The 26,112-nt window shown below is 30.5% G+C and overlaps 3 protein-coding genes across 4 annotated transcripts; all 3 read right to left on the bottom strand.

Annotated features, from left to right (window-relative positions):
- Nucleotides 1–7,853: 7,853 nt before the first annotated feature.
- LOC146883410 (AP2-like ethylene-responsive transcription factor AIL1) lies at nucleotides 7,854–11,770 on the bottom strand. Its single transcript, XM_085667635.1, has 9 exons — nucleotides 11,119–11,770; nucleotides 10,221–10,770; nucleotides 10,042–10,124; nucleotides 9,802–9,810; nucleotides 9,523–9,611; nucleotides 9,241–9,314; nucleotides 9,095–9,145; nucleotides 8,879–8,955; nucleotides 7,854–8,709 (listed from the first exon to the last, which is right to left on the bottom strand). The coding sequence occupies exons 1-9, from the start codon at nucleotides 11,336–11,338 to the stop codon at nucleotides 8,096–8,098; spliced, it is 1,767 nt and encodes a 588-aa protein (XP_085523761.1). The 5' UTR covers nucleotides 11,339–11,770; the 3' UTR covers nucleotides 7,854–8,095.
- A 3,242-nt stretch (nucleotides 11,771–15,012) lies between these two features.
- On the bottom strand, nucleotides 15,013–21,008 carry LOC114167590 (ubiquitin-like protein ATG12). 2 transcript variants are annotated; one of them, XM_028052692.2, is made up of 6 exons: nucleotides 20,563–21,002; nucleotides 18,380–18,470; nucleotides 18,246–18,304; nucleotides 16,411–16,479; nucleotides 16,267–16,329; nucleotides 15,013–15,346 (listed from the first exon to the last, which is right to left on the bottom strand). In XM_028052692.2, exons 1-6 carry the CDS (start codon nucleotides 20,716–20,718, stop codon nucleotides 15,287–15,289), a joined length of 498 nt encoding a protein of 165 aa, XP_027908493.2. In that variant the 5' UTR covers nucleotides 20,719–21,002; the 3' UTR covers nucleotides 15,013–15,286. The 2 variants fall into 2 exon arrangements, with proteins under 2 accessions (XP_027908493.2, XP_027908494.2); XM_028052693.2 differs by lacking the exon at nucleotides 15,013–15,346 and adding an exon at nucleotides 15,877–16,177 and having other exon boundaries at nucleotides 20,563–21,008.
- A 3,296-nt stretch (nucleotides 21,009–24,304) lies between these two features.
- Nucleotides 24,305–25,747, bottom strand: LOC114167589 (transcription factor MYB1-like). The gene is made up of 3 exons (XM_028052691.2): nucleotides 25,551–25,747; nucleotides 25,343–25,472; nucleotides 24,305–25,259 (listed from the first exon to the last, which is right to left on the bottom strand). Exons 1-3 carry the CDS (start codon nucleotides 25,681–25,683, stop codon nucleotides 24,638–24,640), a joined length of 885 nt encoding a protein of 294 aa, XP_027908492.2. The 5' UTR covers nucleotides 25,684–25,747; the 3' UTR covers nucleotides 24,305–24,637.
- Nucleotides 25,748–26,112: the final 365 nt, after the last annotated feature.

The raw sequence follows: 26,112 nt of genomic DNA on the forward strand, positions 1-26,112 counted from the left end.
TTGATTCAAGAATATGCTAACAATTTAGCTAGAAAAATGTTCACACTCCTTAAGATTATATTAAAGTTATTTTGATATAAGTGCTGCTTCTTGAATCACTCAATTCCAATTTTAAACAGCAATCAAATAGGTTTTCAGGGATAAAAAATTCACTTTATGTCGAATGAATTCACTAAACAAGTATTTGTTTTTATGAGATATAATTTTATATAATTTGTTGAATATCTTAATTGATTTTTTTTTTATTGTTAATATAGATACAAGTTTGTTAAATACGCAGTTACAAGCATTTCGGAAATTATATGAACACACTATTAAAGTCTTTACAAAAAATAGAAATAGTCCTACGAAATTCAAGAATATAGTTTGCCATAAGTTAGACTCACGTAGTGTCACCCTTGATGATTATAATTGAAAGTGTATTTATTTGGATTAAATATATTTGAAATTCCTAAATTTAGATATAAAATTAAAATTCGTCATTTTTTCAAACTTTAATAATTTTTATTTTAAAATTTTAAAAATAGATGATATTAATTTCTTTTACATATTAAATAATGTTTTAAACTAATATTTACACTAAACGGTATCAAATAATATAAACAATTCAAACACAAACCTAAAACATATTTTACACATTAACAAAAATTAATGTAATTTGGTTAGAAAAATTATATATATTCATTTAAATTTGAAGATTAAATTATATTAAAGCTTGAGAGAGAACAATTTCAATTTTGGAGTCAAAATAAAACCATATTCATGTATTTTTACTTAATTTCAAACAGAAACTAAATTGTATCGAATGGAATGGAAAATCTTTGAATGAGATGGTCTAAGCAATTTGGTTTCTCTATATTATCATTTGCACATGTTTGGGAGTTTGAACTATACTCGGCCAAAACTCGAAGGTAGATGATAAATTTGCAAGTCACGTGCCTATGATAAAAAAGGGTTGGAGAGTATAAACCTTGAAATTGGGTTTGTCCTTTATGTCCTAAGGCATAATATTTGTTGGACACAAATTTCTTCATCAAACTTTCTTGAAATCTTTATTATTCGAACAATATATATAACTGGGATGAACTTCATGCCTCAAATTCATTCCATAGCATAAATAACGTGTAGAAAACAATAAAAAGCATTGCATGTGCAGCAGCAAAACAGAAAACGAAGATAGAAATAATGGAGTTATTATAATTAATGATTTCGATGTCTTTGACGAAACGCAATATCGAAATTAAGATTAATAATTATGGTAGTTGTTGGAAGAGAATGAAAAAAAAAAAAAAAATTGGAAAGAGAGAGTGGAGTGAAGGAAATAAAGAGGAGGAAGTGTTGCAGCCGCAGCGCAGAAACGCAGTCTCTTTTTACAGAATCGTCCCAAAAGTGTCAGCTAACAATTGTCTTTTTGCTCCTTCCTCCTTCCCATGCCACCACCATCTTAAATATGCCCTCAAAATCTCTTCTTTTTTTCAATTTTAAAACTTGTTTTGTTTTGCAATGGCAGAGTGGTAATTTGCAGGGTGAGGAGGGGACAGAAGGTGGTATGTTGGAATTGTTGAGACAGAAGAGTGAGGGTGTGAAATGAATGAAGGTAAAGGCAGTGAGAGAGAGAGAAAGAGAGAGACTCATGGGCCAAAAGTTAAAAAAAAAAAAAATTGTTTATTGCAGCCTGGTCCCATCGTTTTTGCTTTACCACATTTCCACAGTTTTTCCCTAAAGAAAAAGGAAAAAGATGATGAGAAAGTGCGAAAGTTTCGAGTTGGAAGACACTGAAGTGAAGAAAGAAAGAAAAGAAAGTGTGTGTATCTATCCATGTATCTATGTGTGTGTTCATTACGTGCCAAAGCATTGGAAATTGAGGCTAAGTTTCTCACAGTGGTTAAACTTCAGCTGGTTGCTACAGGGCACCCCAGGTGGCCATTTGGAGGAATGGGGATGTCCCTATACCTCTATGCCTCCATACCATCCCACCATTTCAGAATTCAATTCTCCCACTTATATCATTATGAACATGATTAATGTCTTAATTTAGGTAGTTGAACATAATTATAACTTTCACTTTATTATTTTTTCTATTATACATCGTTATCGTTTTTAACAATACCTCATATGCATGGTGATGGACGATCACTGACATGTTTATTTTGTTCATAAGAAATGAAGATGAAAAAAGGAGTTGACCAGTAGAAGAGGAAGGAATGGAATCTTTGATTGGATTTGAAATGAAATGAAAGAGGGTTGGTTGGTTAGATTGAGAAGAAGAAAAAGGTAGTGGAAAATGAGATGGTAGGGTGTATAGAGAATGAGCTGTCTATTCGATCCATAACAACTCAGAGGGTTGAAATTAAAGGCACACAGAGAAGTAGCTATAGATGGAAAAATGCTCAAACTGTCACGCCAGCATGCATCCAAGCCATGCAATCTCTGAACTCAGCTCTTATCTTATTCTTCCCTACACAAAGCCCTAAAAACTAGTTAAAACCCACATGCATGTAGCACCAGCAACGCTACCATCTACCTAGCAAAACATAAATACCATCATCATGTACCTTCCTTACTAACATAAAACTCTTTTAATTAATATCAATATTTAACAACATTAATTTTTGTTTTCATAACAGACAAAGATATATATGTTTATATGTTTAAATATGATGTTGGATTTGGAGATTGCATCACATCAGAGTTACTGTAGAGGTTGGAAATAGGGTGGTAATGATGGAGAAATGTCTGTGGATATTTAAGCATCTTGTCCTGTACGTGTTGTGTCTTTTTCTGTGGCTCTTGCGTCTCATGGCCCTCTCTGCCACCTTATGCATATTTTCTCTTCTGCGCAGAATCTCTCACTAAATTTTCTCTTTGCAGCAACCCCTCTAGGGCCCCCCACTATTCCGTACAACTTGTTGCAGTCATCAATTTTTTGTCCCTTTTTCCCAATTCCTTCCCACATCCAATTAACAAATCAAACCCTCTTTCAACCACAACCTTTACACAAACAAAACAAAAAAAATCTCTTCTTTACTTCTTCAAACAACTAATCAACTTCACTCTCTTTATTTTTTTAACCACCAAAATTGTTTTTCGATTTAGCAATAGGAATAAACAGTTGGGGAATGCTATCAAGAAGAGAATCTCTTATATTATGTATCGCTTTATATGTATATATTAATTTGATATTATATATATATATATATTTTCATATGGTTTATACTTACGGTCATCGAGAGATTGTCATTCCATATGATTATATGATATTAATTTTACACATATAATACTTTTGACATAGTATTTAATTTTATCTATTTTATCCAATATAAAACTTTGATTCACACTTGAACTATTTCCAATAGTATGATCCAATTTCTAAATTGATAGGTGTCATTCTTAAATAAACAACACTCGCACTCATCTTTTCTTCTTCTAACCAGAGAATGAAATATTATTGGTTTTGGTTTGGGAAAGTATAACTTATATTTATTATTTCAATCTTGTGATTTTACTAATGATTGAGTTTTACAATTTTAATTTGGTATTGCTATGTTATGTAATTATTTACATGTAAATAATAGCAATGTCAATTACGAATATATGTGAGATATTGATAATAAATTTCACAATTAGTTTAATACATATCACGGAAACAAATATCATAAGTGAATTAAAAGTTTAAAAAGACTATAGAGAAAAAATTTAATTAACATTTGACAATAACTAAAATTAAAAACTCGTGATATTACAGGAATTTGGATGTAAATCTTTTATGTATTTTCAAAATCTTATATAAAATGAAATAAAAAAAAAACTTTCTTCTGTCAAATAAGTGTATATTAGTATATATTACGGTACAACACCAAAAACACAATAGAAAATCAAAATTTTATACTTTTCGTTATACAAAGTAGTAATTTTTTCAACAAAATAAAAGTAAAATAATATCTATACTAGTAAATGTAAAAACATTAATCAGTTGTTGAATTTTTCTTACCAGACACATTTATTTATTTCTTGAAATAATTGTATTGTAAAATGTAAAATTGTCTTACCTTATTAGTGCATAGTTTTTTTAAATTAATAAAAGTTTTATTAACTAATATTTTAGTGTAACTTTTTAAAGAGTTAACTAATATTTTTGAAACAGTTCCAATTACTTTGAAAATAAATGTATTCAATTTTGGACATGATTAATAGGAGTGTTTTTTTTTTAAATATTATTTATTGAGTTGAAAAATATTGGAAAAACTAAAAAGAATAATAAATAAAGTGAGAAAAGGCACGCAATTTAAGGCAGTACCCCATTCCATTCCTTTTAGTTCATTCATTCATTCCCTTTCTCTGGAGTCAAAAGGGGTCTTACCTTTTGAGAGAGAGAGAGAGTGTGTGCATGATACCCACTGGTGCATTTTAGCAAATAATTCTCTACTGCTCAACCGTACCATACTTATCGTAGTCCTCGTTCAGTCATCTCTTTGACTCGGTCAAAGAATATCCCACTGCTTCACCTGACCAACTCAAAATAAAGAAAAACATGATGCCCACCGGTCAATAACTATAAACTTTTCATTAATCAATAATCACACACTAATTTATATCAAAACATATATATAATTACTTTTTAATCAATGTCAAAACATCCAAAACTCTGCTGATTCAAAATATTGTGAAAATATTTTCTTAATCAACTTATGTTAAATGAAAACAAATGTATATCAATATTAATACGTTTAATGCTATGTGGATCACTAAATTTATTTTTTATCGAAAAAATTCCACATTTTTGTGATCGATATATTTTTTTTTTCACTTTATGAGTTTATGATAGATCCAATTAAAACGTTTTAAGAGAACTAATATTGTCCTTAAAAATATCTTATTTCATGGCAAAATAAAGAGAAAAAATCCGTTAAATTAGAAACGTTTTTAGACTTGGTTTTTAACATATGAACCAATATAATAGTTTAAAAAATACTGTATGTTACTAAACTTATCAATGGACTTCTTTGCATAAGAAATTATGTAGAAACAAAATACGAAGAAAAGAAAAAAAAATCTTCATATAATTTATAAATAAGTTAAATATTTTTTTTTGAAAAGTTATGTGAGAATATTTTTTTTAATTAGTTTATTTATAAGTTAGTTTTAACTTATAGATGACTCAATTTTATTTTTTCTTCTTTACTTTTCTCTCTTAGAAATCCTTATGTATATCTGTTGTTAATTATTACACAAGTTTCCTAAAACACAGTGATCAATTGATCACCACAATTAGTATTAACAAAATATTTGAGTACGGTGAATTTTATTTCAGATTATAACTGATTTTGTAAAAGAAAAAGTCATAAATTCACTTTGATAAATTGAATACTCAATCTAATTCTATCTATTTAATAACAAAAAAAAAACATTCTAATTCATCGAATAACAATTTTCTATAGATAAATACCCCATTCATCCATAAAAGTAATTTTTTTTACACTTTTAAAAGTTATATTTCAAAAAAAGTTAAAAAAATATGGCAAAACAGATTTTAAAAAATTGAAAACTTAAAAAAGATGTAATTTTTTTTTAAAGTTAATTGATTTAATTTTGTATTAATAAGATGATTAATTAAATTTTACGAATTAATTGAATCACTAATCTTTTATAAAATTAAATGGATACATCTTATCTAATTCATATTTTAATATTTTAAATTTTGTTTGACACTATCGTACCTCTGCCTAGAGTTCAATAACATTAAGTTGGATGTCACTAATTCATTTACGGGTAAAATTCAATTAAAATAACTAAAGGTATGAAATACGTTAAACAATTAAAAAAATTTAATGAAGACAATGAAAACCTAAAAATTACACGAAAAACCACTTGTATGGAGAAAACAAGTTATTCATTTATAAATATAAATTATAATAGCTTAATTAAGTTTTAAGTAATTCGTAAGCTTTAATAGCTTAATAAAGTTTTAAGTAATTCATAAGCTTTAATTTTATTAATTTATTGAGTAATTAAGTTTTTTATATTTTATTTCACTTTTTGTCATTTAATTTTTTTATAATTGGATGATTTTTTTGTCTTATTTATACGTTTGTTAATAAATGATAGATTTTATTATTGATGGAAAAGAGATATCATCACCATCAACATCTTATAGTCTTTGAAATTCATTCTACCGATAGATAAATAAGGTTAACAAAAGAATATATCGTGAAATTTCAAAATAAAACAAAAAAAATCACAAACATTGTGTAATAACAACTAGAAAATAATATTACATGAAAATTTTTACAACATACGAACTCTCACGTGTTATTTGACCCAATATATCCACTCTTCAATGGTGTTGTTTGGCATAGACATGAAGGTAAAGTTTGTCGATAATTGGATGGACGTAACAAATGAAAAAATGTTTAAAAAATTAAGTAGAAATACTATATATTTAACTTTATGATTAAAATTAATAGAGAATAAAATGTAACTAGTTAAAATTAATTTAAAATAGAAATTGAATGATTTAAAGAAAACTAATAGATGTAATTAATTTAAAATAAAATATGATTGGTTAAAATAATTTTAATTAAATATTGAATTTTAAAAAACTAATACAATTATTAATTAATTAATCACTTTTATCAATATTTTATTTAGATGTTGTATTCTCTGTTAATATTATTTTTAAATACTTTACATTTTTTTATTATTATTATTATTTTGTTATTATATGATTATTAATTATATCATAGATAAAGATTTATAAATTTCAAAAAAATAAAATAAAAACAAAGAGTCGTATTGTAATTATATTTTTCATCTTCTCAAATCACATCATTTAGGAAAGAATGTTGTTATCTCACTCTCTCAAATAGTCTTTCACATTTATTTACAAATCCTTTAAAAGGAACAAACATGTCATTCTGATTCACTTTTTTACAAATAGTAAATTAATAAAAAATAATACAAATGAGAATATAATTTTACATAATTTTTTTTATCACATAGATTAGTCATTGATTAGAGATTATGGTTACATATGATTACATAACATTGGTTTTACATATTTATTAAAGATTATGGTTCCATGATATATATATATATATATATATATATATAGACTTGGTTTTACACATATTATTAAAGATTATGGTTCTATTATATATATATATATATGGTGACTGTGGTTCCATATGGTTATATGACTGTACAAGACATTTGACACTATTTTTAATCCCAAAATTTTAAGATAATAATGTTATGAATCTTTATTTTTATAATCTTTATTTTATAGTGCTTTACTTTGTTTATTATATTTAACTTTATTTATTATATTAAATGTGAAACTTTTTGACTAGCACTTATTTCCAACAATTTATACCTTTAAATATTTTTTTATAAATAAACGTAGTATTCTAAAACAGTTTAATTAAGGTGTAGTGTCCCAAGTTTTAGTTTCTAGCTATGAAGAAAAATAATTGAAGGTATTTTGTTGTTTTTTAGTTTTGGGGTGTTTAGGCAAGTGCTTTAAGAAGTTGAAAGTAACGTGATGAAGCTAAGGAAGGAAATGGTTGGTTTTTGTCTTTCTTGTTTGTCGTGAAGGGAAAAGACATGGATGTCTGGGTTTCCTTTACCCATCACCCTCCATTACTTTATTGTCATCTTTCATTTGCAAGACAAAGTGAACCAATTTTCTATGAAGATTCAGGCATCAAAATATCCTTGTAGTAGTCAAAGAAAAAGTACCCGTGCTTCTTCTAACTTCACAAACAAATCATATAATAATCTTAGATGAATATATATTTAGTTAGCAGCCAGCAAAGGAGGATAGTAATTTCAAGATTTTGGTACGATTCTCATCATTGATTTTCATGCATCATTCTCTTCTATTTTTTCTCGTTAACCAAAGTGGATAATGTTTTGCAAGTTAGTATCGTACCCTACCTACCAACAACAGAAAACACATAACGAAGAATCACCACTACTGACATACCCTTCTTTTCAACACAAGAACAAATTACCTTACCAACCTACAATAATCATCCAATAATGCATAATCTTAGTTTTTCTTTCCTAAGCTAATGTTTCTCTGATTTCAACTCATTCATTCATTCCACAAAGCAAACATGGGAACTTGATTAACAAGTCCCATGTTTCCAAGCCTGTTGCTGCTCATGTGGTCGTTTTCAGTGTTCCCATCATCATATTTTGGTCCTTCCAGGGTGAAGTACCCATGTCCATAATCTGCTCCACTCACTCCAAACTCGTTCGATAGCCCCACAGAACACTTTGGAGGACTTTCAGGGTTCAAACCAACCTTGTTGTTGCTTGGAGAAACTTGCTGTGATGATGATGATTCAGCGACATTGTTCATGTTAGCAGCACTCTCGTTGTGTGCTTGTTGTTGTTGTTGTTCATCACTGTTGTTGGCATTCCACATCATGTTGGACAACTCATCAGAATGTTCAGCATCAGTTATTGCCAAAGGAGGTGGCTGAGACGGCACAGAAGAACTGCTTGTGTTGATGTCATCCGCAGCAGCAGAAGGTGGTGATTCCTTTTTGGGGGAGCGTTTTGCAAGATCTCCTGCAATGAGAGTGGAACTTGAGCAGATTCTCTTCACATCGTACCTACTTATGTCAAAGTTGGTCACAGCACTTGTTCCTCTGAACTTGATTGCTGCGATGTCGTATGCTTCAGCAGCTTCTTCTTGAGTGCCTATGTGGATCATGAGTTGCAGAAGATTATAAGATGAACACATGAAAACTGACATTATTAAATTATGTTACATTAACATGCACGATTCATGAATGAATAAAGGGACAAAGAATGATTATTGAAAAGGGAAAATGGAAGGTTAAAACAAAGATAGGGTCTAGAAACTTACTAAATGTACCAAGATACAAGTCCTTGTTTCCTGCAACCCTTCCAATTCGGGCCTGCCACCTTCCATGTTGATGGTGCCTGAAAATGATACAAAGGAGAAAAAGATAAATGGAAGCTAATAATTGGGCACCTTAATTCAAAAGCTGAAAACTGCAGAAAATAATTCATGGAAAAGTTTATTCATATTAATGATAAAGCGCATTACTTTAGTCCATACCTTGTGACACCTCTATACACAGAAGCCCCTCTTGAAAATCCACTGCTCTTCCTGCCCGAGGGAAACAAAAAGGACAATTCCTTCCAGTTGAATGTAAGGGGGGTGAGAGAATTTACTAAGATCACATGGAAAAAATTTAATGGTACCTTCTTAAATTGGCCACAAATTCTTGCCTGGTCATGTGCTTCATCTCTTCAAGTTCCTTCTCATAAGTGCTTAACTGAGCATTTATGAAGCAGTAGACATGTAGAGTGATCACAGTTGCAATGTAATGGTTCAACCTCAAGCCACATAAATTAAATACATAGCAAATATTTGACTTTTCTCAATAATTTTTAATTCCCTTGTTCCTATTCTGTACAGTTGCAAGACTAGCTAAGGTAAGACTTTTGCAAAGGAGAAAACTGTACAAGTTTCAGAAACCTTACAGGGAAATTTATGTGAGTTGTTGGACCCCAATACTTGAGTGCAGCTAAGTCATAAGCCCTTGCTGCTTTTTCTTCCTTATCATAACCACCTATAATAATAATACATACAGGGATATAATTATTTTCCAAAATCTTCAGAACCCAAGCACACTTTCCAATGCTTCATATCTAGTAGCGTATCTAACCAGTTACCGTGTTATAGTAATCGGTAAGATTTACAAAGATGGTAAAGGAGTAAAGATACACAAACATTGCGTGTGAAGAAGGAGTGTCACTCACCAAGGTAGACTGAGTGAAGATTTGAAGAAGCCATGAAAAAAGGGAGAAGAATCCAACCATTGCATGAAACAGACCGTTAGTATATTCTCTTTCAAAACAAGAGTGGAAAGTAAATAAAAAAAGGAACAAAATGGAAAAGGCTAAAGCACTTGTTTTGGTTCTTGAAAATGATCTTCCTTGGTCAATCACCATAAACCAAATTAATATAAAGTAATAAAACCAAAACACAGATTATCTCACCTTGCCTTCCTTTCCTTGTCTGTCCTTCCTTTCTGCAACTGTTATCCCACAAATGAGCCTCATATCTCCCAGTCCATCTATGCCTAACAAAATCCATGAATTCCAAATACAAAAAAGATGAAAACTTCATCTAAATAAACAAAATATAATGCTATGTAATAATAATAAATAAACACTACCTTGTAACACCACGGTATTGAGAGGTTCTCTGCCCAAAAGTGTCAATAGATTTTCGAGGAACTGGTTCTCTAGCATGAGATTTAGCCATGGCCCGTTTCCTATTGTCCTCAAGAGCTTGAACAGAGGAAATTGCACCCACCCCATTCTGCACAGTGGGGCTCATAGTGAGGGACAGTGATTGAAAATTACACCCATTTGCTTCAGTTGAAGGCTTTACATCAGAAAACTGAGTTTGCGCCAACCAGGACTTGTACATGCCATTGGTCGGGATAAGGGCATGTGGGTTATCATTGTATGCATGGAAAGATTGAAGCAAGGAAGAAGGGTTTGTGAGGCAATCCCCAGTTTCAATATCAGCATTGGTGCAAAAGTTTGGTGCCACATTAACATTGATTTTGGAAACATTGCTCTGGCTTTGGTTTTGGTCATGTTGAGAATCTTGACAAAAGACTTTATTGGGGGAGTTTGAGTAGCAACCCAAAAAGTCCTCAAGCTTTGGACCTTTTTCATTGGAATTCCCTCCACCTATTGCACTATCATACCTCCATTCTACAAGCAGCCCCACAAATTTCATTGTTAGTTCATAAATAAGAAAAATCAATGCAGCAGAAGCACCGATTCATAGCAAAATATAAAAACTTTATGCAGTAATCCAGAGAAAAAGCACAAAGGAAACTGCTTTAGACGACATGCAAAGGCTTTGAATCCACACACAGAACACTCTCTACCCGTTCAATAACAAAGAATCACTCATTGCGGTAGAGAATCACAAGAGTTCGTTTCAGGAAAGTTTGGTTATTTATTGCTGAAAAACATTCTCCGAACATGATAAAAGTTTATCATCTGTTAAAAATAAGATAATCTAGAAGGGAAAGGGTGCAAGCAAACATGCAATACCTTGAGGAGTAGCAGCAGAGTGGGTGAAGGAGTCAGCAACACAGAGAGAGCCATCAGAGCGCAAAGGCATAACAGACAAGTGAGGGTGAGAAGAAGGAGGAGGATGATACCCTCCTGCTCCTGCTCCTTCTCCTTCTTCTCCACGCTCTTGGTTTTCTCTCCCAAATTCTTCATCAATCCTCAAGTGGGGAGTGAGAGAGAAGCCCAACCAGTTATTCATATTAACACAGTTTTTTCACACACTCTTTTCTGAAGAAAAGAATCCCCCACAAGAGAGCACAGACTTCCTTATTACAGGAGTTACACTAACTTACACCACACAGATCTTTCTCTCCTCCCAAAAATTCGAACTGCTTGTAGCATGTATATATCTCTCTATCTATCTATGCAAGTTTGGAATGTTGGACTTTGAGCTCAAATTTCAAAGCTTGTAATGGTTGGGAAGTTGGGATGGGGTTGAAAATTTTCGATTTTTTTCCCCCTTTGAAGCTGCATCATAGTCATAATCATGTGGGATTCATATCTTGTGGGTCTCTTCTAAAGGGGGTATGTTGGGTTTATATATATATACACATATACATATACATCATTACTTTGATTTTGGTTTATTTTATGATATATTGTTGAGGTGGGATCGAAGGTGTTGAGACTTGAGAACTCTAGACAAACTTCTCTCTCGTCTTATATTCTCAGCCCTGTGTCTGTTTTGTAATGAAAGTGTTGGGTTCTGTGCCACCTCTTTCATTTCTTTCTCAGATTTCTGCAGAGGTGGCCACGGCATGTCGCAGTGTGACAAAATAATATATAATATTATAAAGTATAAAAAAACTAACTCAAGAGATGCCAAAATCTCCACGGCTATTATCACACACAGGATTCCACTCGGTTCCAGTGTTCCTTTCCTGTAACATGTGATAACCTCATCAACGGTTAAGATTTCATAATGCAGAAGATGTTACATGCTGCAGAACAGGGAATCATGGCATCAGAGAGATAATTGATGACGCAAGTAATATAAGCGGTGAACTCAATACTTTTATGACATCATATGTTTAAAATCATATTATTATTATTATTATTAAAAAAGAGAAGATAATATCTTAAAAAGAGAGAATAATTCTTGAAAGAAAAAACAAAGAGAACGGTTTGCTTATTAAATTTTTTAATTTTATCGTCATATTAACAATCATGGAAGAACATATATGTTTGCTTGTGTGTAATTGATGTTCTTGTTTAAATAAAATTATATCTATACCTGTAATCAATAAAACTATTTTAGTAATCTATAATGAGATATTTATTCATAGAGTCATTAACCACAGAAGTTATTTGTATATTGTATATTTGTATCTATAAGTACTTTTCCATGGATGTAACAAGTAAGAACTTTTCTATACGTATTTTCGTCCACTAGTATAATGTATTAAAAGAATGCATTTCTCATTCACAGACTCATACACATAAATATATTAACTTGATAATTTTAAACTAATAATTAAAAATTAAATTTGTTTTAGTACACCTAATAAATTTCACATCGTCTAGAAATTAAACAAAATTTAAATATTTATACCTCCTTTCATTCTTTACTTCTCAAAATGTCTTTTAAAAATAAAAAAGATGAAACTCCACTTTATTTTAAAACAGACAATATCTCAACAATTTGATCGGAATAAATTAATTCAAATAAGATTCAAATAACTTAGACCCATTTGAGCCATGAGGGGAAAGCTGCAGCTACTTGCATTTGCATGGAGGCTATGGTTGGGATTGGGGCAGTGATGGCAATTGGTCCAGGTTCACTGTGAAACCATCAAAACAAAATTAACTTGTCCTCTATCATGCCCCTTTTCGTAATTTCAGACCCTGCTCACTTCACTAGTTCTAGGGTGAGGGAGTTAATGGTAATTTGGATTTGAAAATGGTTGAAAGAAGGGGAGATAGAAAGATTGGGTCAAACAAAAAAATAAACTAAAGTTAAGGATTTTGTAAAGTTGTTGTTGTTCATCATAAGTTGTCTGCTGCTGAAGAACATGCAGACAATGGAGAATAACCACACGTCTCAAGACACAGAGGAGTCTCAAGACACAACCAACAATGAAACACCTCCTGTTTATGTCATTTACCCTACACTTCCATGTGGTTCGGTTCGGTTGAACCGCTAAATTCACCAACACAAAACAGTGTCCCTTCCCTCCCTCTTTTCTTCCACCAATACTCTTCAACGTATATAATATATAATATAGATACTGTTTGTTTTATATAATTAAAATTATGTTGACATATATTAGTTAATAAAATTTGTAAATGAATGCTCACTTTTCTTGTTAGAAGATATGTTATAACTATGATTATCATTCAGCTATCTTTTGATGTTTTGACTGAATAAATGAATAAACATACATTGGCATTTTTTTTCGTATATAAAGTATGTTACAGTTAAAATTTATAATATGTAAATGTTTTATAAATTATATTTTTTATTTACAACGAATTAATATATTTTTGGCAATTTTCAAACAATAATTAAAATCTAATTTAAGATTAAAATTGAGAGAAATCTGTTGAGGGTTTTTTTCACCTACTATGTAGAAGATCTCAATTGTTTTTCTTTGGTTGAAATACAGGATGAAAAATTAAGGTGAGGATAAAAGAGAAGGAAAAAATAGTGAAATCTAAAGTTATTTAGATTGAGTAATAGAAATAGAAATGGATGAAAAGATTCATATATTTATTTATTATCTTTTAAAAATTTACTATTTAATTATTAATTTTTATTATGATAAGATCATTAACATTAATAAAATTAGTAAAAGCTACCTGCATTTCGTTTTTCTTTACAATAATAAAAACTAATAAAAGTTTTATTTTTGTTATTATTATAATTACAAAATTAAATATAAATAATTTTTGTTTATAAATATAAATTATATTTTTGTATAAAATTAAATACAATAATATTTTATATAACTTTTATTTGTTTTGTATGTACTTTTCAATTAAAAAAAACAGTTAAATTTTAAAAAGTGGTTATTCAAAAAATAAAAATTAATAACATAAGTATTTTAATTTGAAAAAATATGTATTTAGAGAATAAACTTGGAAAGGACACAAAAAAGAAAATTACTTTATATATATGTTATATATATATATATTATCTACAAAGATGTTCATACTTACGCAAAAAGTATGATATTTTTTAATTTTCATTTTAAGTGTTTCTATTTGTTTTGGTTTTCTCTCTCTTCGTTATTTATTTGTTTTGAAAAACTAACCAATTCTAAAGGAAAGAAAGAAAAAAATGAGAATGTCAGGCAAAGAATATAGGATAAAAATAAAATTAATTTTTATTTGTTAAAGAATTACTTTCATGTTTTTCAGAAAAATAAAATTACTTTCATTCTAAAAATCATTTAAAGGAACGTGTGGTTCTAATTATTGGTTCAGGAGTAAATACCAACAGTAGAACTAAAATGAATATAATAAACATAGAAGTCCTATTTATAAACTTCGTGACTCCAATTCCACACACGGTTTGTAGTTATTACAAACTGGGTACTGGGCCTTAATAGACCCATCTTTGAAAGGTGGGCCGATCATAAAGAATGTCACTGTATCTTGGACTGTAGTGGACTAGACGGAGACAGTTTGTTCCTGAACTCCGTCAAATTTCTCACTGTACCTCGTCATTTTGGATTTTGTTTTTCGAAACATACTAAATCAATATCGAAAATATTTTTCTGAAAAACACTCACCACTCTTATTCTGTAAAAATATTTCCGAAATTGATTTACTGAAATAAAATCCAGGAAAAAAAAAAAATTGATAGATGCAGGAAGAAACTGCCCTGTATGGAATATATGAATCACTAACTTGCATGAAGCTTATAAGCAATGAAGGACAACAATGTCAACATTTATGAAATATTAATGAAGAAGTTTATCAATACTTTTGAAGTATATCAAAACAAGATTTAGTAGACATGCATAAATATATATACAGAAATACACGAGCATGATAACAATTGAAAATTGAATAAGAAATATCCAGATTAGAGTCCTGTGTAGGTTTTCTGCGCTTGGTCTTGTCAAAATTATATGCAAGTCCCGAGTTTTTGATGTGTATTCACAATTTGAAGCTTTAGTAACGAACAACCACGATTCAGGGTTTAGCCCCACGCCATGGAGCAAGCGTAGTTGACCACCAGTTTTCCATCAAAACCAAAATTCTACAAAAATAAGAGCCACAAGACAAAGGAAATAAATAACTCAATGACAATCCAATACATAAACAGTACAGTTTATCTAAAGAGATACAAAAACAATCTACATCATAATTAGAATACTTTAGTGCCATATTACTAAATATTTTTTCTAAACACCTGTAACATAGAACATTACAGCTAAGACAATATTCTTACGGAGAAAAAGATGGCATGGCCGAGAAGAACAAGAATATTTACAAATTTTGATTCGCTAATGGATTTTTTTTATTGTTCTTCTATTGCGTGTGCAAAATATACTGATTTTAAAATATTAAAATCAATGTGCTTTAAAGATACAAGAAAGGAACAACACCAAAAATCCATGAAAGAATTTGGACTGAATATTCACTCAAAGAAAGAAATGCTAAGGAAATTTTAAAAATTTTCAGCACACTCTTGCAGATCTATACATGACATGAAAAATATGTCACTTGACATGGCATGTGGTTTTAATGTCACCACTCATCTAGTAGAATAAGAAAAGTATTTGAAAATAGGAAAAGAAAACGGATATTGGATTTCAAAATCAGAATTCCACGATGATCCTTAGTTTCATTCCCTTTTACGAGGTTGAACAATTAGTGTTGAGAGCTGAAAATATATTTCTCCATTTTACAAACAAGGTAGATACAGAAATGGTAAAACAACTCCTAACAAATACTGATCAAATTTTAACACTATCTATTTACTTTCATCACATAAACATACGGTCCTGCATAAACCTGAAATATTTCCCCAGCTGCTTTCTCACAACATACATGAGACAAATATTACATTTGCGAGAAATATTAGCAACTGTAGCACAAGAGTCATAAATCAGCATGATCTACATTCAATGAAGATATAACAATCAGTGGAAAAAATGGGATCAGGAGATGTCTTACATTAAACAGATCAATGACCAATTCATCAGGGTTTGGTGAAAAAGCACTATTGACATACACAAACTGCAAAATTTGGAAATAAAAATTGAGTACGCAAAACCTTCAAAGAAATATATGGGAACAGAATACACAATGACATTTTACCATTGTCTCCCTGTGGAGTTGCCGGCGAAGAAAGTCTATCACTTTAACGAATTTATCAGTTCCTGCTATCTGCCATATTAAAATATATGTAGAATTCATTGCAAGCATTACTAAAATAATGACATTATAAAACTTGAATTAACGACTTCCTTGGTTAAATGTGATGCTCTTTAAACCTGCATTTTTTATGAGAAGATGGTGTATATATACATATATATTGATAGATATATATTAGACAAGATACATGGAAAAATATCTTAATGGGTCCTTTTACTTATATTATCCATTTTACACTTTTTACCCAATGTATGACTTGTGAATTCCTAATGATCTTTCCCTCATGTGTGAGTCTCTTCCACATTGGAAGATCTCCTCTAAAGCAGAAGCATTTCTTAAGCACGGATACCTTAGTGGTGACCTTTCTTCGTACCGTAGTTCTACAACAGGACACACTTTCATGAAATAGAAGATTTTCGATACAAGAAATCCTCAAAGTTTAAGATTCTTCACCTACTTTATATCACACTCAATTGAGAATTACCAAAATGAATCATTGGCTTTGATACCCACTACTTTATATTCAACACTAATAAGTTGTAAACAAACTATATAAGAGACCAAGATACCACTTTCAACCCGACCTTAAGACAATAGTTTTATACATCTTTCTACTTATATATTGTCCATTTTAGTTATTTTTATCTAATGTGAGACTTTCAACTCATCTTAAATTCCTAACAATCTCCTTCGTCAAGTGTAAGTCTCTCTCACATTGGAACACTTCTTTCTTAAATAGAAACATTTTTTAAACCAGGTATCTTAGTGATAACCCTTCCTTTGTTTTACCGTCACTTTACAACCAGACATGTTTTCAAGAAACTTTCGGTACAAAGAATCATTACTTTATATCATACTCATCTGAGTTATCACCAAAATGAACCATAGACTCTGATAGCAATGTTAGGCTCTTCAAGGGTAGACACCGGAGAGATTCAACACCTATGAGTGGTGAACAAAACTATATCTAAAGACTAGTACATCACTTTCAACCCAAAACCTTAAAACAATAGGTTTATGAATCCTTCTACTTATATAATGTTCATCTTACTCATTTTTACCCAATGTTAGACTTTCACCTCACCTTAAATTCCTAACACAAACTAATTCAAGCAAGTGCTAGCCCAGATCCAAGAACACACCCTGACCCATGTAATTTTGGGCAATTAATAAATAGTATTATGTATAGTCTCACTAGACTGAACTGGATAATCATTATCTGCAGTCCTTAAAAAAATGCAATTGACAGCCTCTCAAGCTCGAAAGAACCACAAATTGGGATCTTCAAATCAAACCAAATCATAACGCAGTTACCACTCTTATGCTTACAATAGAAATAAATACGTTTATCCTGGTTATCAGTTCACATAAACTACACTGAACTTTTATGCTAGTTCTACATTATTCACTTATCTAGCATCTCCACCTCCGTCCAGGTAAATTTAAACGAACGCACAAATAGAAGACCTTATCTACAATTTAAGATGTAAAAATTAATTTGGCTTAACCTAATCAATTATGAAAATTCGCATTCCCACTTCATTGAAACCCTTACTAAATCCAGGCACAAGACTATAACTTCCATCAATTCAGATTTATACACCACCCCATACACACAAACTTCAATTTGAAACAAATAAAGCATAATTGGCATAAAAGAAATTTCTTCTTTTTTTCAAAAAAGAGGAAAGGATGCAAAGAGGTTTCAAATAACAATTTTGGTGACGAATTTGGAGACATAAAAGATACCATTAAAGAGGAAGGTGGAAAGGAAATACCTTGAACTTGGATTGTTTGAGAATAGGAGCATCACCGGTGGCTCTGAGATGAACAACCACTGCAACATAGAGAAAAACCAAATTCAGAAAAAGAAAGGGAAAAAATTTGATTGATTGAGGAAGGAACATAGTACCTTTACGAACAGAACTTGGCGATTCAGCAGACATTGTCTTCAGTTCACTGTTATGTGATGCGCTTCCTTCAGTATTATCCCTGTTTCTCCTCTTTGAACAATCATGAAAACAGCAGGTTTTAGATTTAGTATTTTTATTTTTGATATAAAAATTTATTTTAAAAATATTTTAGTTTTATGTACGTGCTTGTATATTCACATCGTTTTTTTTTACATTAAAATAATGTAATTTTACAATATTAAGTTTTACTATTTTAATTAAAATATGAAAAGTAATACAATTCAAAAAAATACATACAATTTTATAATGATATTATTAAAAATGATTTACTTACTTAATTTATTGAATAAATAAATCATTTTTATTTATTAAAGAGTAGACTTGTTGATTAAAAGATGAAAAAAATAAAAGTTACCAAATAGAATATATCGGATAACAAAATTTTAACTTTTATGTACTAAAATTATAAAAAAAAAAATAACTTTTATCCCCAAATTTTAAATATCAAATTATCAGTTATTTTCTAAGTAATCTTTTTACAAGTCAACAACTATATATATAATATTATACTAGTATAAACATAAGCACGAAACAAGCATTCGGTGTGTATGATTTTTTAAATATACATAATATTATATTAGTAGGTGATTATATTGTAATATTATTAAATTAATATATAAAATAATATTATATTTAAAATAAAGTGAAATATAACAGAAAAGATAAAAGAATAAATATTGATAAATAGAAAAAAAGAGAAGAAACAGATATTTATAAAATTAATGATTAATTTTCAAAAATTTAATAAATAATTATATTTTAAAAAATAAAACTAAAATTTTAAAATATAGATACAAAATAGAGAATCTTCTCTATATATATTGTTATAAATATATGAGAAAACTCGTTATATTGTACATGTACGTATTTTCTCTAATAAATTTCATGGAGATTAAGTATGTTTAAGTTTATTTCAGAATTATAAATAATATTTAATTAGTATTTTAATGTGTATAAAATATAAAGATAAACGATTATTTTAATAATAATAATCAAATTTTGAAATATTTTTTAAATATACAATCTATATTTTAGATTTACGATAATACTTCATACTGTGGTATAAAACTAAATTTAAATATTTGATAATTATTTAAAAATAAATAAATTTAATTTTAAAATATAAAAAAATGTTGGATTAAAAAATATATAATTAAACAAATCAAATATGCAAATAAACAATAAAAGGAAAGTGGTATGAGAAAGTCGACGATTTTATCTAATTATCAAGTAAAATTAAATTCAAAGTTTTTCTGTGATTCATCGGTAGACATACAAATCCCTTGCTAGCCTAACAGTATAAAAATTGGCAATCCAAATTCAAATCACAATATTGTAACAGCTCTTCATATACAAAAACAACAGCCACAAATCACATTTAAACCAACAATGCTTAGATGTCATCCAGCCATAACACTGCACAGCATTATTACCAGACAGAAAAAAACCTGGTGGTATTAATCCAAAGCAATCACACTATAGTTTGGAAAAGATTTTGTGCGAAACCTATCACAAATATCTAATAACAAACCATGGTAACGGACAGAAGCAAGCATGGTTGAAAAGGTAAACAGGTAAGGCAACTCATTTGCACTGTTAGATTCCAATCCTCTCTCCAGGTAATGAAAATAATAGATTGGCATAACTTCTATACAGAAACAACTCATCATGTAAAATTTGTGCAAGTATATCATTAACACGATTATGGCCCTCTTTGGATTAACATTCACATGAAAGAAAAAACCTACACTAAAATAAAATGAATTTCCCCATAATTTAAAATCAAAGTATGCAGCTAAGGTACAGAGAAGTAAGATGAGAAGTGTTTTATAAAAATTAAGTGCATGAGTTAATTTTAGTTCATAGTTAAAGTTAAATTCATATGCTAATTTTTTGTTATGTTTTTTTTTTTTCTAACGAGCAATCTTACAAGAAGTGTGTCTAATCAGAAATGGGCAATTAAGCATTTTCGTTCCAATCACTATAAACTATCAAACATCAAATGCATAAACAATTAGCACAGAAAACGAAGGGAAATTAATGATACCATTGGATTAATTTTTCCATAAACAACAAAAGGGGAAAACTAAGGGAGGGCAAGTTAAACGAAGTAGAATTATACCGAGGAGAGGACGTTCAACTGCTGTTGCTGTTGCTGCTCTTCGGGGGGCAGAGGGAGCGAGGGTGAAGCTGTGTTCTTGTGGGAAGGGGAAGGGATTGCAGGGTTTTGAGGATCCATTGGTGAGGGTGTGGACGACGGTGATGCGCTCTCCGCCATTGATTTTGATGTGATGGACGCTGCTATGATGCGGCCATGGGCGCGCAGAGGAAGGCGCAGATGGAGAATCGATCTGCGTGAAGAACCTTGCTCTCAAACAACACAAACAAAACAATCTCTTCTTTTCTTCAAAATTGAAAAACCCTTTTATCCATTGCGAAGACCCATTAGATAGATTCCAGTAGATTAAGATCAAGATTAACACTGAAACCAATAATTCCTATTACAAACCTTAAATATCTTTCTTAAGGGTTAATCAATCCTTAATCTATATGACAGACTTCCATGACAGCTGGGACAAAAGTTTATGAAGATTGTTTTAACAAAATATTAATAGGATATATCATAATTGATATTTAATTAAGGAAGTTATTATTGTTCGGATAAATTTAAATTTAAAAATAAACCTAGAATATTTAAACCCTCTCAACCCATTTTCGCATGAACATTTTATTTTATATATATATATATATATATATATATATATATATATATATATATATATATAAAATAAGACAACTTTGTTTAAATATTTTTTTTTCCATTTTTTCCTTTAAAATACTTGGTTGTTTGGTTGTGCAATAAAATGGCTTTGCGATTTATTTTCTTTTTCTATTGGTAGCTTTAGCTTTTTCTCTTAAAGTTAAAATGGAATAAAAATGATTTTTTATTATTAAATTTTGACAATTTTATTTTATAATTTTAACTTATATCTTTTAAATATTTTTTATTTTTAATATTTCAAAATTATTTAAAAAATATCACCTCATCTTATATGAAAAAATTATCAAAATTTAATAGTGAAAATATTATTATCTTGGAAATGGAAAATACTTCTTTATGGAAAATACTTCTTTAGCTTTTCCAGAGGATTTGCAAGCATTACATAATATAAAAAAAGGTTAAAATATTTTGATGGTCCTCGTTTTAGTTCAGAAATCTCAATTTGGTCATCGAATTTTAATTGATCTCAATTTCGTCCTCATTTTTGTAAATGTGTTTTAAATCAACCCAATCGTTAATAGTGTTAAAATTATTAACGTTAACTTCATTTTAATCTTCTGACGTGGCTTTATGCATTATTTTGAGGACTGAAAAATTGGTGTGTGGACCTTGATAATTAAAATAAGCATCATCCTTGAAACTCTAAATTACTGAATTAGGGATTGGAATTGGGTGGTAAAGGTAGCACTGCACCATGAAAAAAAATTGCAGCCAACAACTTCTTCACTTCCACCCTATCGAAGGAAAAATCAACACCACCAATTACATACCAATTACAAAATTAGGTTTTCCAAAACCAAAATACGAAAAAAAAAACGTCCACCAAAACAACAAATATCATATCTTGAACTTTGGGCAACCCTAAAATTTTCTCTCCCTGTTCTTAGTAGTTCTAGCAGTTCTCGTGATTGCCTTTTCACCGCAATAGCAAACAGGTGTTAAATCGAACCTCCTCACCACACGTCCATGAGAAGAAATGTTGGAATTTTTCATTTTCCAACCATTGCAAGTGCAGGACGAGCAAGAATGAGAGGGAGACATTACCAATCTTACCAAATCAGAACACAGGAGACAACTTCACCTCACCCTTTTCAAACCCTAAGCTTCACATGAACATAAACTCTTTTTAAAAGAGAAACCAAGACACATGTGCCAAAACAACTGAATGACATGTCAGAATACACAAAACAGCCACATCATCAGGAATAAACGCCGTCTGTCAACTGATAACGGAAATGGTTGATTTAAAACACATCTATAAAAATGAGGACGAAATTGAGATCAATTAAAATTCGAGAACCAATTTGAAATTTCTGAACCAAAATGAGGATCATGAGAGTATTCTAACCTAAAAAAAATACAACATTGGCCCAAGAATGTTTTGGTTGAATCAGGTTTATCACAACAAAACTAATCTTGGATAAAACATCCGCAGCAACCCAATATTTCTGAAAACCACCAACCCAACCAAGGCTTCGCAAAACGACAGGCCCTGACCATTTTCTCTCTTTACCACCCCTCTGTTCATTAATTGTCTTCTTTATAGAGAAAAAGAATCTAATCAAAATACTTAAATTTACGAAATATTTTAAATTTAATTAAAATCTAAAGTTAAGAAAGAAGAATTCTCATTAAAGGGTTTAATCATAAATTGTTGACAGATTGTTTGACATATAAAGAGTATGTTATCAAATTTTAATCACAATTAAATAGTGTTGTTGGTTGAACGTTTGACACATTTATTATAGAAATTTTGGCACAAAAAAAGAGAGCGGAATTTATAAATGGTAACGAATGAGTCAGATGAATTAACTTATTAATCAAAACATCAATTACTGATGGATCGATTTGGATTTGGAATCGTATGGTGTTTAGATTTTTTACCGATTCTTTAATTTTTTCAGTGTTGTTTTTTATTAAATATTAAAATATATTAATTTTTTTAATATTTTTTAATATATTTTAGAACATCAAAATTAATAGTAATCGTTATATTATAATAGAGATATAGTAGAAAAACAATGCCAAAAATAACAGAGAATCTAAATTCGTATCCTTACTCCACAGTTTTCCGTATTGTGGAATCATTCATGGAGTAGATTTTTTTTTTTTATCAACAACTTATAATGGAGTACTTGAGTTACTCTTCTCCATTTACACAGTATTTATATAGGATCATCTCAAAAACTCTAGTTTCAAGACAATTTTAATGTAAAGATCACTAGGTATTCCAAAATTCTGTAACATATTGTCTTAGATGAACGGAAAGTTAACACGACAACAGATGACTCGTCTGTGGAACAGAATGTCTCTTGAATGGGAAAGCAGATGAATGATTTGAGGAATGAATAGTAAGTGTTTGTACCCTAAGACGTATCCACGTTCATCTTGCAGTGAATTTGTTCTCTTGCAGCCTAACTTTTTGTTTTAGTAGCTCATGACATTCCATTGCAGCGTACATATACATAGAGTTTTGTTCTCGATGGTGGTTGCGTTATTGATGATATGATTGTTGTGAATAGTAGGTAATAAAAGACAACGTAGCCTCACATCATTTATATACTTTATCTTCGAAACATCCAATAATTTTACATCCATTGTTTAAGAGTTAAGGTTCATGTCAGTTTAAATACATTTTTTTTTTCTTTTGATCATTTTCTGAAATATTTTTACTGAATTTCAAGCTACAAATTGAATGTGAGATCCTTATTGGTTTCTTCCTTTTCAAGAACATCTGATTTCGTAGCTAATAATTAGAAGAAAAAGACTCCAAATCTCACAGTTACTTTTTGCTTGTCGATGGCTTCATAAAAAGCTTTCCCGTAATCTCTGGTCAGCTTGATTAGCACGAAAAGAATATCTTTTCCAAACCACATTCGACAGTGACATTCCTTCCTCGTATTCATTTTTATCCTAATTAAAACCAAAGTTATTCCCATGACGATAATAAGTATTACCCATCAAATAACAAAAGAAATGGACAAAAATTGTGTTTTTAACTACACTAAGCAGAAGCTATTCGTACGAATACTGCATATCTTTTCAAATATCTCACCAACACTATCTTTTCATATCACTTCTTTTTCTTCCTCTATATGAATTTTCTATTTCTATTTATTTGTTACAAAGAGGATTTACAACTTGATGTAAAGGTAGCACTTTACAAATCTAAAATACAAAGAAAGCGGTTAAGCTTTGAAACTAGATCAAGTTTTATTCAAAGAGATGTAACGTAACGTGATCGAATTAATGTGAATGATAAGAAACATCGATATATGCATGCAGATATGTTTGTCTATTTTACAAATCGAATGAAACCTTTCAGCCAAAACCATTGTCTTGAAAATAATGATGAAGTAATTAATCCAAACACGCCGAGCTCAGTTTATAGCTTTCTTCCTTTTCTTCTATTGCTTCATAACCAATCAAATCCGGTCTCCGTAAAAGTTGTCACTGGTAGAAAATCAAAATTTGGGTCATACAGTGAATCACCCCAATGAAAGTGAGTGGTTTCACAGGATGATTTTGGGGATAAATACCCTTTATCAACCGAACTAGGGTTATCATTATCTTCAACTATCTTGTTTCCTTGACAAGATGATGATTCAGGCAAATCCATCTTCAGCAACTCCGAGAAGAAATTCCCATCCATCTCAAGATTTTCCATGAAATTCAACACCGGATCATAGTTACTCTCTGAAGATGGGGGAGACACCAGAAATGCCTTCATCTTGTTATGATCACCAACATTGCTCTTATTGTCTTCATCATTATGCTGACTAATCTCGTCACTCACTGTGACCTTACTCCACCTTGTTGCTTTAGTCTGAACCAGACACGAACCCTTATCGTAGTGCCATTCTTGGTTCTTCACGTTTTGATCATCCTGAACTGTGTTTAAAGTGCTTCGTGCACCACCCTCTGTAATGGAGTATCCTGGTGTGCCATTCTGAAGTTTCCTTCCAATGTTGGTGTTCCAATAATTCTTGATTTCATTGTCTGTTCGTCCTGGAAGCCGTCCAGCAATCAAGGACCACCTTAAATCAATGCAACACTTTTGTTATATCCTATGAAATCCACAACAATTTGATACCATTTTCAAATCAATACAATGTAATACCTGTTTCCAAGAAGATTGTGAAGCCTGATAATTAACTCCTCTTCATCATTAGTAATGTTGCCTCTCTTAATGCCAGGTCTTAGATAATTCAACCATCTCAGTCTGCAACTTTTCCCGCATCTCTTAAGACCTGCATGAAACCATTGCACATCAGAAAACTACCATTCCAATGGATCCATTTATGCATGCATGCATTCATCGTCATGACCTGCTCTTTTGGGAAGGTGTCTCCATTTTCCTTCGCCATGGATGTTAATGTATTCTGTGAGAATTTTATCTTCCATAGCTGTCCATGCTCCTTTGTTCAAACCTTCTTTAGAACAACAAGGACTTCTTCCCATGTCTTTCGAGCACGTGGTTCGCAAAAATGTATGCGAGTGTGATGAAGAGAGTGAGAAAGATAGTGTGTGGTGGCAGCTGAAGGGTGCGTAATCACGTATGCTCTATATATAATATGCATAAATACATTATTCTTATTAGGGAAGACCCAAAAGGAACCCTTTCTGGGTCTCCACCACCAATAATTTCCTCGTTAAAGTATTTTCGCTGAACATAAATTAGCTTAATTAGGGTTTCAGATCAGCTTGTCTCATATGGGCCACATGCAGTTTTCACAATGTTTTCAGTGATTGGAGATTAATTAATTAATTATTACAAAATCAAAGAAAACTCATACGTCAATACACCCATCTGCCATTCATACACATCACTCGTAGCTACTTTCTATCTAACTTTCCCACACTCCTGAAAGTTCGTTGGATATCTGGTGT

The sequence above is a fragment of the Vigna unguiculata genome, chromosome 10, assembly GCF_037176805.1.
Source record: "Vigna unguiculata cultivar grain cowpea cultivar isolate G323 ecotype 2 chromosome 10, ASM3717680v1, whole genome shotgun sequence".
NCBI classification, from domain to species: Eukaryota; Viridiplantae; Streptophyta; class Magnoliopsida; order Fabales; family Fabaceae; genus Vigna; species Vigna unguiculata.